Source organism: Cucurbita maxima, unplaced genomic scaffold, assembly GCF_002738345.1.
Source record: "Cucurbita maxima cultivar Rimu unplaced genomic scaffold, Cmax_1.0 Cma_Scf00006, whole genome shotgun sequence".
NCBI lineage: Eukaryota > Viridiplantae > Streptophyta > Magnoliopsida > Cucurbitales > Cucurbitaceae > Cucurbita > Cucurbita maxima.
This window is the reverse complement of record NW_019272022.1, coordinates 5,604,265-5,622,310: the sequence shown is the minus strand read 5'-3', so window position 1 is coordinate 5,622,310 and position 18,046 is coordinate 5,604,265. Positions and strand designations below refer to the sequence as shown.

Genomic DNA, 18,046 nt, shown 5'->3' with positions numbered 1-18,046 from the left:
GGGGGGGGGGGGGGGGGGGGAGGGGAGGTTTCTATTGTCAATTTACATTGTCTTCTCTTAGAGGTATTAGGAAATAGAGCTGAGATTTAGGGGCATCAAAATCTTGTGTTCTGGCACTTCATCTTCTACTCCCAACTTTTATGAACAAATGGGAAGTGTCTTTAATGCCTAAACTGAACTTAGAATATGAGCAGCCAGAGTTGATCAAGAGCTGCAATTACAACTTGTGCTTGAATCTAAAAGTTCCCTCCATACTAGAGCTGTAACTTGCATGTGCATGTACCTTGTTTTATAGTTAAACTGGGCTTGCTTGAATTGTTTTTGTATATGCCAGGTTGCGTTCCCCTAATGTTTAATTTTAAACCATCATCTGAACTCTCAAAACTTGCACGGCTATGTAGTATGCATGGTTATGTTCCTTCAGCTACATTATTGCTTCATCGTTCTTCATTACAAATTTATCTCAATTTCAATATTGTGTAATTAGAACATGCAGAATGTTCTCTATTGGGGAAGGAACAAATATAAGAGAACATACGATAGCTGGTCAGGTAAGGATTCAGGGACAGATTTCAACAGTTCCACCAAGATGGTTGGTATTGGAGAGCACGTGACAATATCACAACACTATTCTATTTAAGGTCTGGACAGGTGAAAATGTTGCTTTGATATTCTTTGCTAGTATGATATTGTGTCGATTATTTGTGTTCCTTAAACTATACCCAATAAAGGTCTTACTGTCATTAACGAGTAAAAACTATACCATTTTTGCTTTGTTTATGGGTATGAAGTTATTGTTCCTAAAAGAATACAAGATGATTAATTGGACTTGATTTGCTACGTTTACCTGTCTTTTTTTGTGGCATATTAAGAAAGTAAATAAAATGCACAGATGATGGAATTAAGGGTGCTCATTTCCGTCGTTGAATCATCTGTATATATTGCCATTTAAGCAGCAACGGAAATTATGCTGTTTTTGTCATTTAAGAAGAAGACCAAGTTCATTTGTTGGTAGTGTGTTTTGAGACGTCTTCTTTACACGGAGTGTCATATTGTTCATCAGTAACCCATCAGATTCATAAGGACATTCTTTTATTCCGATCCAAGTTCATAGGATCAGGATACTTAAATGCTCTAATCCTTTATTGTTGCAGACAGCATTTCGAACTGAGGCAAAACAGAATCACACAGATCAGAACCAGGAAATTAAAGGGGTAATGGGAAACTTGAATGCCTTGACCCATTGCCATGACTCTTGAAGATGGCAGGTGAGTTAAAAAAATGTTTTTATTCTCCCATTAGAAAATGAGTTTCTGCATTAATTTCGTCATAGGTAGGCTTTTTCCATGCCTATTTAGGCGGCATAAATTTTATTATTTTTTAAAGATGAATTAACCATTGAGAATGATGAGTGCATTAATCTAGCCTCAACCTGGTTATAGTTTGTTTGAGAATGCAACTAAAAATAGGTAATACACTATTGGAGCTAGAACGTGATTGTGGCTAGGCATATTTCCCTGCTAATAGTGTCGTCAATAGACTCCTCATTGACCATAACTTAAAGAAACGAGTTTCTAATGGAGCTAGAACCTGAAGGGAAGGAAATACACCGGTGCTTTTTAAAGATACCACAATAGAATGTCACTGAATTTAGATAATAGGTCTTCTTTTGACTTCAAATAATTACTGCGAAAATTCATCGAAATATATTTTTTATATAATACATGTCAGACATGTTTTCATATCGCACTTTCCCAAGTATAACGTCGGTCGTCAGCTGAATTTGGTATTCTTCCTCTGATCTTTTGCTGTCATGATGTTTGGTTTTCCCTCTAGTTGGTCCTTTTTGCTTCCCCGTCCGCAATCTTCTAGGTCAAAACCTACCTCAGAATTTGAATGACGACGACGTCATTCAATAAAAAAAACTGGCAATCTGTCAGCTTGTAGTGGACAGTCCACTTATCAAGCTAACTAAAGGAAGTTTTCGATCTTTCCATCAAATAGTTAAAAGCTTAGAAACTTTCCAACTAGCGTAGGTCTCGCTGCCAGAAAAAAGTAGGTCGGGACGGCACCTCAGAATTTGAATGCCTTTCTCTTGAATTAAAGTAGGTCGGGATGGTACTTTTTGATTTTGATTGTTGCTTAATTATTTTTCCGAATGGAAGTGGTTCATATTCTAGTCATTTCTATCCTTCTGCAAACTTCACCTCACCTTTATTGAGTGATGTCTAAAACACCGTAAGAACTTTACCGTCGGAGTGATTTTGCCCCTTTGAAAATTAAGTCTATAAATGTCATTCCACTTATGGATTTATTTGTTTATTTTTATTTATTTATTACTTTTTTTGTTATCCACATTTTACAAAACCAAATACAAGTTTTGAAACTAAAAGCAAATCATCACATTCTTAGTAAAGATATGAATTCGCAACCTTCATCCGATGAGATTTGTTTCTTATTTAATTGATTTCAAATTTTCATTCCTTGCGTCTTGAGAATAACTTCCGAACTGGAGGAAAACTAGGTTTAGGACAACTACCATCCCACAACTCCATAGAAAGGGTAGAATAATTAGCGAGTGCATTTATACAAAGCATCGTCAAGACGACAACTTGGAAGAAAAATTTTCACAACCAAAATGGTTCGATACAAAACATTAGTTCATCTCACACAACCCTCCTAGTCATCCTAATCATCTCTTGTTCATTAAGTGTCGCCTATCACCTCACCTCTCTCTCACACGACGGGGGGGACTCTGTAATAAGCTGCAACGGTTTTGGGAAAAAACATCTGCCTTACTCCTTCAGCCTTGAGAATGGGAAAGATAATTGCTGACGCACTCTGCACAGGTAATGCAACTTTCATTATGAAAGTATTTGATTAATATTTGCTAGCTCTAATTCTGGTTAAAGTTGTTTTGAAATTTAATTATATAATTTACATGCTTTTAGCTTTCTGCATTAGCCATTAACAGACTGTTTGGCTAGCTCTTATTTTTTTAATTCAAGACTTGTAAAAAATGTGAAGTGCATTGCATTGAATCTTCAAACAAAATAAGAATGAAGTAGAACTAATAAATGTTCAATTACACTCCTATTAATCTCTGATAATGTAGCAAATATTTCATTCCTGTATATCTTACTAATTTCTAATTCTATGGGTGCTAATTTACTAAACAATTTAAAACAATTTTTGAAATGTTAGTATACAATTTGGTAGTGTTTTCAAGAAAACAAATGGATAAAAATGTGTTGATTTAAAAAGGAAAAAAAAACAATTTAAAACAATTTTTGAAACGTTAGTAAACGATTTGGTAGTGTTTTCAAGAAAACAAATGGATAAAAATGTGTTGATTTAAAAAGGAAAAAAAAAAGGTGAAATAGTGTTTAAAATATAAATGTTAAAATTTTGAAACGTCAGTAAACAATTTGGTGGATAAAAATCTCTGTTGATTTAAAAAGGAAGAAAAAAGCTAAATAGCGTTTAAAGTATAAATGCTCAATTTTTGAAACGTTAGTAAACATTTTGGTAGTGGAAAAGAAAACAAATGGATAAAAATTTGTTGATTTAAAAAGGGGAAGAAAAAAAGTTAAGTGTATAAAATATAGTGTTCAATTTTTGAAACGTTGGTAATCAATTTGGTAGTGTTTTCAAGAAAACAAATGATAAAAATTTGTTGATTTAAAATGGAAAAAGAAGAAAAGGACTTTTGAAAAACAATTAAAATATTAGCTATTTGTCTTTCAAGTATATTACTATTCATCGCTCCCAACCTGTATTTTGAAAAACAATTAAAATATTAAGAAGAACAGGACTGGAGAAATATTTTTTCTAGTTTAAAAAATTCAGCATGGTTTCAGAGAAACTAACTTAAGAGAACTAGTAGTTGGTAACAGACTTGCAAAAAAGGAAAAGGACCATTTTTCAAAATATTCCAATTCAAGATGAAATATATTTTATGAACATAATACTCCAATGAAATCTTCATAGACAGGTATGAATTCTTATCACCTTTGGGGGGGATATATGCTTTTAGATTAGTAATTTAATGCTTTGTCGAATTCTATATGAAATTGACCTAAAATGTTTCCAAACCAAGATAAAAAAGAAGCGTTAGAAGCACTTACCGAAATTAACCTGGCTCCAATCCAGACGCGTTTGGGAGAAGGAAATGGGATCAGCAGCCGGCCAACACCGTATATTGCCACTGCGAAGAAATGGAGAACCAAGCTCAATGGGCGAGGGTTCAACCCAGAGAGTAAACAAACTGGTCCATTCGAGAAGATTCCACCCAGGCTCAAATAATCGAAGCAAGCCTGACGCATTTCCTTTCTAGCCTGATCTGGTGAGGCACAGAACACTTTATAAAGGGCACCTGCCAACGTGTTTATCGTCGAAGCCACTGGCTGCAATTAAAGAAATAAAGCAAACTCATTATAATTGGATAATTTACAACCATTCAGAAATTTAACTTTAAAACATATCTAATAAATTTTTAAATTTTGAATTTTACTAATAATACATCTAAACGTTTTGATCATGACAATTTAGTCATAAAAATAAAAAAACATTTGATAGGTCGGACTTTTCGGTTACTTTTAAAGTTACGGTCTATCTATTACAGGCGTTTTCATATTAGACATAAAAGTATGGACCAAAGAAATGTTTTTTTCTTATTACTTTTAGCAAGAAAAAAGGGAACAAAAAGCAGACAATTGAAACTTGCCTTGCGGAGAGTGTAGAATGCTTCAAGATACTTGCAGAGAGTGGGTGCATCATTCAGATCACGCAGAGGCTTGAGAAGATCTCTAAGAACAACAATGTCGGACAATGCAACGGTCATTCCTCCGCCAGTAAGAGGATGACGCATATTGAAAGCATCGCCCATCAATAGGGCTCCTGGAGTAGGAAGAGGATCTGCTGGCATACTTCTGTTTGGCATTGTTCTTATATTACCCTTATCAACAGCAGCTATGAAGGAATCATAAAGTTGAGGGGGAATCTGTGTATATCAAACTTCATATGGTCATTAAATAGGTTCAAGCTTAATCGATAATGAAATAGATGGGTGAAGAAAACTCAGGGATGAGATTAATGGGAGAACAATAGGGAGTATACTATTGGTACCTGAGGAGCAACAACATTCTTCAAATAGTTGGCCATTTCACCGTTTGAAATGGAAGGAACTTTCTGACCAGGCACATCCACCAAACAGCGGATCTCCGTACTGCTAATGGGATAGAACAAAATAGGAGAAGGGTCTGCTAGTATAACATGTCCGTGATTTGCATGAGGAAGGTCACAGTTCTCAAGTACAAGGCCAACAAAACAAGAGGGAACATCCACCTGAGAAGGATCCAAGTATTCAAAATCTTCTCAGCACATGGAACCGTATCTTAGTTCTTAACAAACCTATTAGCTTTGCATTAGATTAATAATATGCGGCAGAACATGCATTTTCGTTATAAAGAATTGAAGGGTGTTTCGCACCTTAGGGTTACAAAGAGACCGTCGCAAATTTGAAAAGCATCCATCACAAACAATAGTCAACGGGGCATAAGCTGTCGTCTCTTGGCCAGATTTGTTTTTGTATTGCACACCTTTGATAATACCATTTTCCTCGAGCAGAGAAGTGACTGTTCCCTGCTCCAAGCGCACACTAGAAAGGTAGAGGAACATATTAATAAACGAATACATTACAAGTCCTAAATAAAGCACAAGGACGTTGCTTAACAAAGAGAAAGATATTAGTATAATTGTTAACTTGATCTTAATATTAGGATGTACATTAGGAAAAAGACATATAAAAAGGTTTTATGAAGATTTAATTTCAATTATCAACAACGAGTGGTTACATACGAGTCTAATTACAAAATGTTTCCCTAACATGACTGAATCTTAGGGCATATATATCACTACTCCAGTGTTAAAAATAACGTCTCTTGTGTATACGCTTTGACCGTCAAATCCGGGAATAAAACATGGTAATGGTGCAACATGATAAAAATGGTGAATGGTTTTAGCGTTTCATTGCATCACTCTAATTTTGATAGGAATTATATGTAAAGCAGATGAAGATAATAAATGCACTACAGAAGAGGACAAGTATAGCTGTCGACACACTGTATGTAACAATAATGGTCAAACATATAAACGGGAAGTAAAAGGAATTACTTGGACAGGGTTGCGGCCTTCTCACGCATCCTCTGAATGAAGCGCCCATTGTGAAAGCTCCTCCCAGACACATCTGAGTGAAATTTTTCCAAGGGGTATGACAGTCTAGTATCCTTCCCATCCTTGAAAAGAGCATAACCATACACTCGTTGGGCGTCAATATCATCCACGCAATCTGCATAGCAAACAGTATATCGACAATCAATTCTAATTTGCTAAAAAGCTCAGAAGAAAATCCTCGCCTAGAAACAGGATATTAATGAAGTAAACAAACCTTGAAGTCCCAACTCTGTTAACTTAAGATAGCCCCCAGGCTGTAATAATTCACCAACAATTCTGTCCGGTTCTGTCAAGTCTCTTTCAATCACATGTACACGACGACCATCCTGTATTTCAAAAAATAATTTAAATATATAGCATCCACTAGCAAAAGTTGAGTAAGTATTGAGGAAAAGTCATTTAGCATAAAGAAAATGACTAAACGATAGTTCATTCATTCTTTAAAATTTTCAATAACTACATACTCTAACAGAACAACTATAAGCAAGGAGCACCAAAAATAGAATCCTACTCTAAGTGACAATTATCAGAACGAATGCTATGAGATGGACAGTGAAGAAATTAGTTTTCACAGCAGGCTCTAGATACATGAAACTGCTTTTTGTCGTACAAATTTTTATGGCAGCTGACCAACCAAAAAGTAGTACGATAGAAAGCAAACCATCAGATTTGACACAATGACACAGCGGACTATCTGCAGAATAGAAGTTCATCTTCCTTTTCTTTTGAGCCTTTTTTTATTCAGCCTCCACAATTGTCATCAAAATATTAAGTACTAAGGAAAGTCTTTGAATTATCGAAAGTTATGCGTGGAGATCTGCATTTATAAGAAGCGTTTCTGTGATGAAATACTTTTCTTCCACGAACTTTCAAAAGAAGGAGAAGAAAAGGATAGATAAGTGCTTCTCTAAAAATCTCCAACTCTTTTCAGCGTTTTTTTCATTAATATTTATGCACAACAAAATACTTTTAACCATTTCGAAGAGATTTAGATAGCGAAAACCTAAAATCTCTTAAGAGTATTTGAAAAAAAAAAAAAAAATACAGTCTCAAACAATAATTTATACTTTAAAAATCATCTTCGTTCATGAATTTGAATTCATTTCACCAGTATCAAGAAGTAATTGATAAATCTGAAATAAAAATAAAAATTAACAAACATGTAATGTCATGATAAGGTATTTCTATCAACAGTACTAATAAAAAGTGTTTCGTTCAAGAAGACAACAAGATTATCCATGAATCAAGCAATCGAACTTCAGAATCTGGCTATGTAGAGCCTCCGGATCAAAAAATACCTTCTCTCAAGAACATACAACTCTCAATAATGCCGAAATGCTTGTCCGCAGATTATAAACTCTAGATCATAAATGAAATGAGAAAATAGTTTTCAATTGAGAATACTCGATCTCCGATAGAATAAATTTCAATAAATTTACACATAATTTCAGAGCATGTTTCAGAATCCACTTGAGTTTCAAAATAAATAATCGTACAAAAGTACATTCGATCTGAGATTAGATAGGCGATTCCGGAGCAATAAATTGTTATATTGACCTCAGAACATACCGCCATGTGATACTCCCTTTGCGAATGATATTAGCTAACTATACCACGCAAAATTTCATCTAGAAAGAGAACCTAAGCGCAGATTAAACATAAGCGTGTAATCCCTAAGCACATCATGTTGAATTTTAATTTTTCATTTTCTAATCGCTTTAATGCGACTGTCCAGATTGACATATTGAAGTGAAACAATCAGAAATCTCCATCCGTTTTCCACGCAAAATTTCAACAAGAGAGAGCGCTTTGTTTGAGAATAACGATACCGGACAAAAATCAGAAGTATAAGATTACCTTGGCGAGAGTATAGGCAAGAGCCGATCCGGCGACTCCGGCTCCGACAATGATAATGTCGGCGTCGCTGTTACTCGATTTGCATTCTCCATTTATAGTGGCGATATTCTTTAAGCTCTCACGCTTCCGTCCGTTCGAAACGCCGCAGTTTTTCCCGCCAAAAAAGAGATACAGCGCCACGACTCCGAGAACTGAGGCCAAGATCCAGCCTAACGCGCACTGATCCACCATTTTTTTCCGAGTACTGAACTGGCGACCTCACAGAGACCGCCAATGCGACGACGACAATGACGAGAGCTCTTTTACTGTGAGCCTCCGAGTTTCCTCTCTTTTTCTCTTTCGGTCGTCTACTAATTATAAATTCCCTCTGCGACTCTCTCTCTCCGCTGGCAACCCTTTACGCCAACTATGGAGTGGTATAACGGAACCCCATAAACTCACCAGGAAAGGGGACCGCTTTTATACGCATCTAATCTTAATGAAAATCAATCCATGAGCCACGTGGCACTATAAAATAAAAATAAGATGCGCCTTCGGTATTAATCTTACTGCCAGCTGGACGACACCTAATTTCCAATTTCATCTCTCATTAAAAAATGATACTTCTTATTGGTGGGTTAGGAGTTGTAAGAAAATGACATTTATTTAATTATAAGAAAATACCCTTCCTTATTTCTTTTTTGGAACATTAAATTAAGTAGTCTTTATAAATAATAATAATATTATTAATAGTCTTTTTGAAAAAATACGTCTAAATAAATAAGTTTTTTTTAATTTTGATTTTGTACCCATAAATTTATATTAATTATTATTTTATTTTATTTTTAATTTATAAACTTTTTATACACAAAATTATGAAAATGTTCTGGAACATTGCCACCGAACCCCGTCAAACTGCCCTTTCTTTTGTTTTCTCATAAAAGGGAAGCTGGAAGAGCAAGTCGTATTTATTTATCTTTTATTATTATTATTATTATTATTATTATTATTATAGGTAAATAAATACTCCTGTCGTTTGATCCTCCAAGCAACAAGAAAGAGAATCTTCACACTACGTTGATCAAATTGATTATTAAAAATGCAAATAATAATCATCATTAGCGCGCAAACAGACAATAATATCATTATAATATTATTATATTTATCAAAGCAGATTAAATGAACATGAGATGCCTCAATTGAACTGTAAAGAGTGTGTTAAATGATTAAAAACATATTTTAGAATTTTAAACCTACAAAAATGATTTTAAAGTCTACACTAAAAATATATAATTTTGTGATCTAAGAAATGACCTTTTAAAGAGGGGATAGATTGATAGGGAACATTTGTAATGGGTCACCTATGAAACTCCCCCTAAGATTTGCCTAATTTATTGGTCCAATGAGCCCCAGTCCAAATACATTAGCCCACATACCAATTCGACCTTTGTAGAGCCAGTCCAAATATTAGACCATGCGACACAGAAAGTTGGTGTGTAGGTGTCCTGTTTTGATTCGTCTTTCTTTTGCTTCCGTAACAGACCGGTCATGCTAAGTTTTCTCATCAATATTCTTCGACGAAATCGTTCGGCGGACCTCTAAGCTATAACGTACGTTGGGTCCTCTCTTTGTACTCAACATGTACACGTGGATACAGGCCATTGGCTGCTCCGTCTACAACCCGGAAGTCACGTCGGTTCCCGCGCCATTTTGACACGACCTATTTTCCTCCGCCACGACCGGACCAATTTTCTCCAAATTCACTAACAACGTCGGCCCAATTCCGGCACTACATGACGACTATGATGAAAGCCCTCTCTCCCTGAGAAATGTGACCACCAAGAGCCTGTCAGACATGAGGTATAGTGTTAGATGGCTCTTCCGGGTGTTAAGGAACTATGATCATCTTCTTAATTCGCTAACTTAGAACTTTCTCCCAATAATTGAATCTAAAGTTCTCTCGAGCTTCCAAATTTGTTACCAACGTCGACACAGTAAGACCCATAACCAGAAATTTAAGGAGCAAAATTCCGCTTCATAAAATTTTATGTATATAATCTTTGTTGGAGAGAACCTTAAAATCTCTCCATTCATTTCTAGAATGAAGATATTATATTTACTGTTTTTTTTTTTTTTTTTTTTGAAATTTTGTGAAAGTAAGCATTGACATTTGATAGAAAAATTTTACCCGTTGCTCTGTTTGGTTACTTTTACAATTGGGTGAGTAGGACCATTTCAATTTCCAATGGCTTATCTGTAATATGCTCCCTTGTCGCTTTAAGCAACGACCCTCCAAAATCTCTGGCACTTGCAGTATAAAACGTGACAAATAAGTCAATTTTGTTATTATTACTTATTGGCTTCTTACCAATCGACATCTTTCAGTAAATATCTTAAAACTTAATGTTACTGTAAAGTCAAAGGCCAATCAATTTGTTTGAAATTTTAAAATTTGGTATTCAAACTGGCCAAAATACTCAATTAGCCATTTTGACTAACTTTTCTAATGAATGTTTGGTTTTGTTAGATTCTCTCTAGTACACATTAACATTATTTGTGGGCTTCGGCCCTATCTTTGTGGCAAACATTGTTGTCGTTACGAACGCGAAATTGACATATGGAGGTATCAGAATGCTACATTCGATGTTGAAACTCGTTGATTGGTCATCATTTTGGCAACTTCTTAACTACTGTTCTATCCTCATTACTTTGTCATCGTAATGGTAAGTTGTTTGGTTTGTTTTTATTTTTCTTTCTCATTACATCATTTCATTGTTATAAAGTGTTCTAGTCGGTTTGATTTAGAATAACTATTTAATACTTATAAAGACATATAAATACAATTTTGAGTATTTAAAAAGTTCTTCCAAACATATACTTATTTAACAGGTCATTGGAACTAGATTTTACATTAAAAAAACATTCTCTTTGTTACCTTGCGTTTTCGGCGGTATGTAGATTTTTAATCATTGAATCAATAGGTAAAAAGTGAGAATTTAATCATATTTTGGCATATAGTTGGGGAATTTGTGAAGCTTTTATATTTACTTTTTGCTTAAGCGACTCGATAAGGATGAAAATCTTAATGTGCTTTAGTTGAGCATGCATATATTGTCTTTTTTGAATTTTTTCTTCTGAGGTTCTCCACGAGTTTTTTAAAACGTGTTTTACTAAGGAGAGGTTTTCATACATTTGTTAAGTATGTTTCGTTTCTATCTCCAACTAATGTGGAATCTCACAATTCACCCCTTCAGAGTTCACATTGAGATTCCACATCGAATAGAGAGAGAAATGAGTGCAGCGAGGACGTTGAGCTTTGAAGGGGTTGATTGTGAGATTCTATGTCGGTTAGAGAAGGAAACGAAACATTTTTTTATAAGGGTGTGAAAATCTCTCCCTAACACATACGATTTGAAAACCTTTAGCAGTGAGTTTGAACTGTTACATAAAAAATCTATGACAAATGAGGTTGATAGTTCGAACTTGTTCACATGGCAGACGGATAGCATGGACAAGGTTCCTATTAGCTATTTCTTCGAGTATGGCCTGGTCACAATTGAGCGATATCCACACTACCTATGTGGTCAATAAACCCGCTCAAACAATTGAGAATAATGTCACATCATAGCTGCAAAGAATGAGCCTAAGTTTTCGATTTTTGGTCGATCATTAACCATGCCTGGGGTCTAGTTTGTAACGACAATACATAAGCAAATGTTGATTGATATATTGTGGGAACACTTGCTCATTAAAACTCAACTGGCCATACTCTTGCAGCCGTTGGGTGGCTTAAGATCCACCAATTCCCGTCTAGTCCCTTGTGCACTAAATTTCTGGGTCCGGTAGCTGCCAGGCTTTTGTTTTTGGCATGTTCTTTTGTTGGAAAATTAAAATAAATTATAGAGATGAAATTGATTCAAACAAAGAAACAACTTCATTTTTTTTTTTTTTTTTGTCATTACTCGAAAATTTAATTTATTTTATTTAAAATTAATTGCAAATATTTGTCCGGAAAAAAAAAAAAAAAAAAAAAAATCTTACCAACGAGGTGAATCTTCCTCACTTATGTGGTATTTTGATTTGTTTAAATAAATAAGCATTTTTCTTATTTATTTATTTAAATATACCATAATAATAATAAAAAAAAAAGTGTCTATTTTAAGTTTTAAATAGAGAGTCCTCTTAAATGGCCGTTGGCAATAAACACAACGAAACATGCCCAACATGCAATTGTTGGAAAAAGATTTGCACGTTTGCTTGCATTATTGAGTCATAAATCCAAATCAATTTAGATCCTTTTTTTGCAATTACGACACCGGTCAATTTATTATTTATTACAATAATCTTAAATATCGATTCCACTCTCATAATTAAAAATAAATAAATAACTTCTTAAAAAAAAAAAACCCAATAAATATTTATTCATAAATTCCATAATTTTCAACTAAGAATGAAACTTGATGCATGTTTTATTTAAAATATATTCTTTCACCCAAAATAATTAGTTTTTAAATCGACATAGACAATGAAATATTTTTAGATTGTAATCTAAGTGAGATGATTAATTGAGAGTTGATATTTGGTATAATAATTAATTAATATATAAAAATATAAGGGACCCGTTTGCACTAAATGGAGAGGTCCCATTTGATTTTAAAACGCCGGAGCCTCTCCACGACCGTAACACGTTTCAAGAAAAGTGCTTTTGTCGGTTCCCATGGTCATTGTATCTGGTTGAAACAAGGTTTCATTTTCTTTTAATAATAATAATAATAATAATAATAAGTCTTCTTTTCAATATTAAATTATGAAATCCTATTAATTCATAATAATTAAACCTTTATTGTTCATATTAATTCATAATAATTATAATTATAGTTAAAATACTCATAATTTGATGTTAATAAGTATCGTTGTTGTTCTTATTTTTCGAATATAATTGGGTGACTTTCTATTTTATAATCAGCTGCTAAATACGAAGGTTGAAAAATGGAATAAAGTCAAAAAAGGATAATTTTATTTATTTATTTAATTAGAAAATTGTGTTTAAAATTTGATTAATTTATTGTTAATTTGGAAAAGCGGAGATTGCGGGCAAATACCTGAGCGCACGACCGCCGGCTGTGGCGTCCAGCCTGTTTGCAATGAGGAGGGCTGACGGTGGACCACCGCCGCTCCAGGTGGCATGATCTCCGCTCATCATGGCCTTCTGATTTTGATCAAACCCCTTATCTTCTACCAACTCTGCCGTGTTTACACTATTTTTGATCGCTGGTCCATTTGGCACCTTACGCCGATGCCGCTTCTCAACCTATTTGTTAATTTCCTCTTCTACCCCCCGTTTAGAACCATTCTGCCGATTATATATGAGGACAAATTTGTCACTTTGCGGGAAAGCTTTGTAAAATAGTATGTTTTTTTGTTATTTTGTTACACTAATCTTTTTTTTTTTTATATAAATATTTTTAAAATTTTGTTGGCTGAAAATAACTTTTTCAAAGTTTGAATTTTTGTGGAAGTAAATATCGATTTTACCCCTTATCCTGAATCTGCTCTCGTTTCCCATGTGAATAAGACTGAACCTTGTAAAGTTACATGGGCAATGTTCCACTGTATCCTATGAGTACGAAACTTCGCGATACCGCTTTTGAAAACAAATCTCAGACGCTCATCAACTTTCACTTTTGCATCAGCCAGATCAAAAGACGAGCCTGATGATGATCCTACTTTAGGTTGCTCTTGATTCGGCGAAAGTACCACGGCAAGCATGGTGAGTTTTATTTTCCTAAAAAGTATAAATTAATTTATAAATTGAATTAATATAAATTTGAAAAAACTAAAATCTAAAATTAATTAATGTAATTCGATATCCATCGTAGTAATTATTTAGGGAGGATTTATTAAATTAGAGATTATTCGTGAGATTTTGCTTTTCAAAATAAATTTTCAAACCATAAAAGGAGGGATTCCTTTACAAAAAAAAAAAAAAGAAAAAAGAAAAAAAAAAGAGAGAGAGAGAAAACATATTCCCGATAATACCCTCGTTTCCGGTTGGTCTAGTTTGACTAAAAATTTGTCGGTGGATTAATGTGAAAAAGGGCAAATAAGGCAATTCGAATATCCTCTTTCTTGTTTAATTATATTCGAAAACATTACAGCTGCACCAGCATTTGCCGTGTTGACCGCGTGATCCACTGTGAACGAGTTAATAATGAAAATAAAGAAAAAATGACAGGAATTGTCCACTCGTGTGACCACATGACATACTATGGGGGAGGGTTAGATAGTAAATTCACTTAATTCTCCGAGAACGAACCAAATTGAAGTTTCGTCTGAGCGGGAGAATGGGAAAAAGGACAAAAATAAAAATAAAAATAAAAATAAGGGACTTGGTCATTTCCTACGTAATTAATGGCCTTGAATTTTCCATTATAAAACTCGTCAGCCTAAAAATTAATTATCAAATAATTGCAAATAATAATAAATATAAAGCTAATCAACTTACCGTGTTTTACCCATTTTCGCCTTTACGTTACGCGTTTAGGGTTTGGATGTCAAGGCTGTTCATTTCCTTTATTTTATCTCTGGTAAGGTTTATTTGATACTGTAAAAAGTTAAAACGGAAGTAACGGAAGTAAAATTCTGTGGCTTGGTTCCATGGATGTTGTGCAGTTGTTAGCGGCGGTTTAAACCCGAGTAAATGGAGACGAAAAAGGAAGAAGATAAATAATAATAATTTTTTTTAATTAGTATTACTATATAAATGGTGTTCTGTTCTGTGGGTTAATTCAATTCAGGAGGGATTTTGAAGAACACCCCTTTTCTCTAAAGAAATCGTTTTCATAAGGTTAATGATTTGACTTAACAACGTGCATTCGGAATCGGTACGTGTTTTTTATTTTCTTTTAAAAGAATTGAAAGACGTGCTGAGCTGTTACCATTCCATTTCTGAATCCTTCGCTCGGCCATCTCTCTTCCTTCTCTTATTACCTTCGTGACCTTCTGTGGTGCAAGCTGTAAAAGAATGGAAGCTTATTTGGACACATCTCGGGTTCAACTCATTCTTCCTTTGGATATCTCTCGTATAAGTTGTCACCGAATGTCGCAATGATTTAGAGACGGCCACTGCTGCATTCTTCACCACGCGTCTTCTTTCGCTTCTTCCAAGTATTTTTCTTCCCCATTCTGTTCTCTCTCTTGTTTTTGCTGTTTCTCCGACAATGAGATCAGAATCTTAGACATTTTGTTGTCCTTTTTTCTTCTCTTTGTGGGTCTTTTTCGATTTTAAGATCGGTTTCAGAATTTGGGTCTTTAGGGGTTTTGGGGCCTGAAAATCGGTGTTCTGCAGCTGGGGTTTGGAGATCGTAGCTCAAAATGGCTCCCTCGTTTGATTGGTGGGGAAAAGACACTCATAGAGGAACTCCTGTTGTTGTGAAGATGGAGAATCCAAATTGGTCGATGGTGGAGCTGGAAGGACCGTCGGAGGATGATTTTCTCATCGCCGGCGACTCGCCGGCGAGTCGGACTAGAGAGAAAGCCCGAGGCAAAAACGCTAAGCAACTAACGTGGGTTCTCCTCCTTAAGGCTCATAAGGCTGCCGGTTGTTTAACTTCCATTGGCTCTGCAATGGTGGACCTAGCCGCCGCCGTTAGACGCCGTGTTGCTTCTGGTCGGACTGATGCCGATGACGCCGACAATGACGTGTCTGTTGGAGGCAGAGTGAAAGAGAACCCCACCGTGAAAACGAGATTCTATTCTTGTATCAAAGTGTTTCTATGGCTGTCGGTGCTTTTGTTGGGTTTTGAGATTGCGGCGTTCTTCAAAGGCTGGCATTTTGATACTCCAAAGCTTCATTTGGATTATCTCTGGGCATCGCAGTGGGGCTTTAAAGGAGTTTTTGATTGGATTTACGCTCAATGGGTATTGATTCGAGTGGGTTATTTAGCTCCTCCTCTTCAGTTCTTAGCCAATGCCTGTATCATATTGTTCATCATTCAGAGCTTGGATCGTTTAATCTTATGTCTGGGTTGTTTCTGGATCCGATTCAAGAAAATCCAACCAGTTCTTAAACCTGGAGATTTAGACATTGAATCCGGCGAAAAGGGCTACTTCCCAATGGTTCTTGTGCAGATCCCCATGTGCAATGAAAAAGAGGTGAAATTCTTTGTTCATATCCTCTGCTTTTGCCGGAAATCGTTTGAGTTCTTATTGATAATTGAGTTTGTGTGTTCTTCTTCTTCTCAGGTTTATCAGCAGTCAATCGCTGCTATCTGCAACTTGGACTGGCCTAGAACCAAGCTGCTAATTCAAGTTCTTGATGACTCTGATGACCCAACAACCCAATTGCTGATACAAGAAGAGGTTCATAAATGGCAGCAAGAGGGCGCCAACATTGTTTATCGTCATAGAATCATTAGAGATGGTTACAAGGCTGGCAACCTCAAATCCGCCATGAATTGTAGCTATGTTAAAGACTACGAATTCGTCGCGATCTTCGATGCCGATTTTCAACCCACACCTGATTTCCTTAAAAGAACTGTTCCTCATTTCAAGGTATTTGAGGCTCTTTTTGCAAATCAATTGTTTTTTGGAGTGTCCTTAGATGATTGTTAACTCCATTTTTCAAATGGCACTCAGGATAATGAGGAGCTGGGGCTGGTTCAAGCAAGATGGTCATTTGTGAACAAGGATGAGAATTTACTGACCAGGCTGCAGAACGTTAATTTAGCTTTCCATTTTGAAGTAGAGCAGCAAGTAAACAGTGTGTTCCTCAACTTCTTTGGATTCAATGGCACTGCTGGTGTGTGGAGGATCAAAGCCCTCGAGGACGCCGGTGGGTGGTTGGAAAGGACCACGGTCGAGGACATGGATATCGCGGTCCGTGCTCATCTTCATGGATGGAAATTCATATTCCTAAACGACGTCGAGGTACTAATCGTTGTTCATTTATGATAATTTAGTGTGTTTCTGAGTTATTATTGAACATAATTTTATCTGTATGATCAGTGCCAATGTGAGCTACCAGAATCTTATGAAGCTTATAGAAAACAACAACATAGATGGCATTCTGGTCCAATGCAATTGTTTCGTCTTTGTCTGCCTGCTATTATTCGATCAAAGGTATCGTTATTCGATCAAACGTGCAATTATTCGTTTTGTTATCGAATTATGGCTCGATCAAATTGCTGATATAGTTCTCTTACGTGATTGATTCAATGCAGATTAGTATATGGAAGAAGTTCAACCTGATCTTCCTCTTCTTTTTGCTCAGAAAATTGATATTGCCCTTCTATTCTTTCACACTTTTCTGCATAATTCTCCCAATGACAATGTTCGTTCCTGAAGCCGAGCTACCCGCGTGGGTCGTTTGCTATATCCCGGCCACGATGTCGTTTCTAAACATCCTACCTGCCCCAAAATCCTTCCCTTTCATTGTCCCTTACCTCCTTTTTGAAAACACCATGTCAGTTACCAAGTTCAATGCCATGATCTCAGGGCTCTTCCAGCTTGGTAGCGCCTACGAATGGGTTGTCACGAAGAAATCGGGTCGGTCCTCAGAAGGTGATCTTTTGTCGTTGGTAGAGAGAGAGCAAAAGCATCAAAGAGGGGCATCGGCGCCCAACTTAGAAGAGATGAAGGAAGAGCTTGAGAAACAGGAAAAGAAAGCTTCTTTGCGGAAGAAGCATAACCGAATATATACAAAAGAGCTGGCATTGGCTTTCCTTCTCTTAACTGCATCAGCACGGAGTCTTCTGTCTGCTCAAGGGATCCATTTCTACTTCTTGCTATTCCAGGGGATCTCGTTCCTGCTCGTCGGGTTGGATTTGATCGGCGAACAAATTGGTTGATTGTAAAAAAAAAAAAAAAAAAAGAATGTATGGAACTCTGTAGAGAAGAACACAAGGAAATTACCAAAAAAAAAAAAAAAAAAAAAAAAAAAAAAAAAAAAAAAAAAAAAAAAAAAAAAAAAAAAAAC

The 18,046-nt window shown here is 35.6% G+C and overlaps 2 protein-coding genes and 1 long non-coding RNA gene across 7 annotated transcripts in view; 2 read left to right on the top strand and 1 right to left on the bottom strand.

Annotated features, from left to right (window-relative positions):
- Nucleotides 1-2,049, top strand: part of LOC111481255 — a 4,422-nt gene extending 2,373 nt beyond the window's left edge. Inside the window, exons 2-3 of one of the 3 annotated variants that reach the window (XR_002718023.1) lie at nucleotides 488-651; nucleotides 1,155-2,049. This is a non-coding gene — a long non-coding RNA (uncharacterized LOC111481255). Of the gene's footprint in view, nucleotides 1-487 lie in introns of all 3 variants that reach the window. The other 2 variants (XR_002718024.1, XR_002718022.1) reach the window with 2 other exon arrangements.
- A 476-nt stretch (nucleotides 2,050-2,525) lies between these two features.
- On the bottom strand, nucleotides 2,526-8,524 carry LOC111481205 (squalene monooxygenase-like). Its single transcript, XM_023126579.1, has 8 exons — nucleotides 8,092-8,524; nucleotides 6,449-6,560; nucleotides 6,175-6,349; nucleotides 5,491-5,659; nucleotides 5,128-5,346; nucleotides 4,727-5,002; nucleotides 4,128-4,406; nucleotides 2,526-2,841 (listed from the first exon to the last, which is right to left on the bottom strand). The coding sequence occupies exons 1-8, from the start codon at nucleotides 8,320-8,322 to the stop codon at nucleotides 2,737-2,739; spliced, it is 1,566 nt and encodes a 521-aa protein (XP_022982347.1). The 5' UTR covers nucleotides 8,323-8,524; the 3' UTR covers nucleotides 2,526-2,736.
- A 6,377-nt stretch (nucleotides 8,525-14,901) lies between these two features.
- Nucleotides 14,902-17,983, top strand: LOC111481201 (probable xyloglucan glycosyltransferase 12). 3 transcript variants are annotated; one of them, XM_023126576.1, is made up of 6 exons: nucleotides 14,902-15,237; nucleotides 15,419-16,224; nucleotides 16,315-16,623; nucleotides 16,708-16,998; nucleotides 17,077-17,190; nucleotides 17,292-17,983. In XM_023126576.1, the coding sequence occupies exons 2-6, from the start codon at nucleotides 15,445-15,447 to the stop codon at nucleotides 17,916-17,918; spliced, it is 2,121 nt and encodes a 706-aa protein (XP_022982344.1). In that variant the 5' UTR covers nucleotides 14,902-15,237; nucleotides 15,419-15,444; the 3' UTR covers nucleotides 17,919-17,983. The 3 variants fall into 3 exon arrangements, with proteins under 3 accessions (XP_022982344.1, XP_022982343.1, XP_022982342.1); XM_023126575.1 differs by having other exon boundaries at nucleotides 15,360-16,224; XM_023126574.1 differs by having other exon boundaries at nucleotides 14,902-16,224.
- The last annotated feature ends 63 nt before the right edge of the window (nucleotides 17,984-18,046 follow it).

Coding starts and splice junctions, on each gene's coding strand:
- LOC111481205 (XM_023126579.1), bottom strand. CDS start 8,322: ATGGTGGATCAGTGCGCGTTAGGCTGGATCTTGGCCTCAGTTCTCGGA. Junction 5,660..6,174: donor AAGGCCGCAACCCTGTCCAA/GTAATTCCTTTT, acceptor CTACCTTTCTAG/TGTGCGCTTGGAGCAGGGAA. Junction 5,003..5,127: donor AGAATGTTGTTGCTCCTCAG/GTACCAATAGTA, acceptor TGATATACACAG/ATTCCCCCTCAACTTTATGA.
- LOC111481201 (XM_023126576.1), top strand. CDS start 15,445: ATGGCTCCCTCGTTTGATTGGTGGGGAAAAGACACTCATAGAGGAACT. Junction 16,999..17,076: donor TATTCCTAAACGACGTCGAG/GTACTAATCGTT, acceptor CTGTATGATCAG/TGCCAATGTGAGCTACCAGA. Junction 17,191..17,291: donor CTGCTATTATTCGATCAAAG/GTATCGTTATTC, acceptor GATTCAATGCAG/ATTAGTATATGGAAGAAGTT.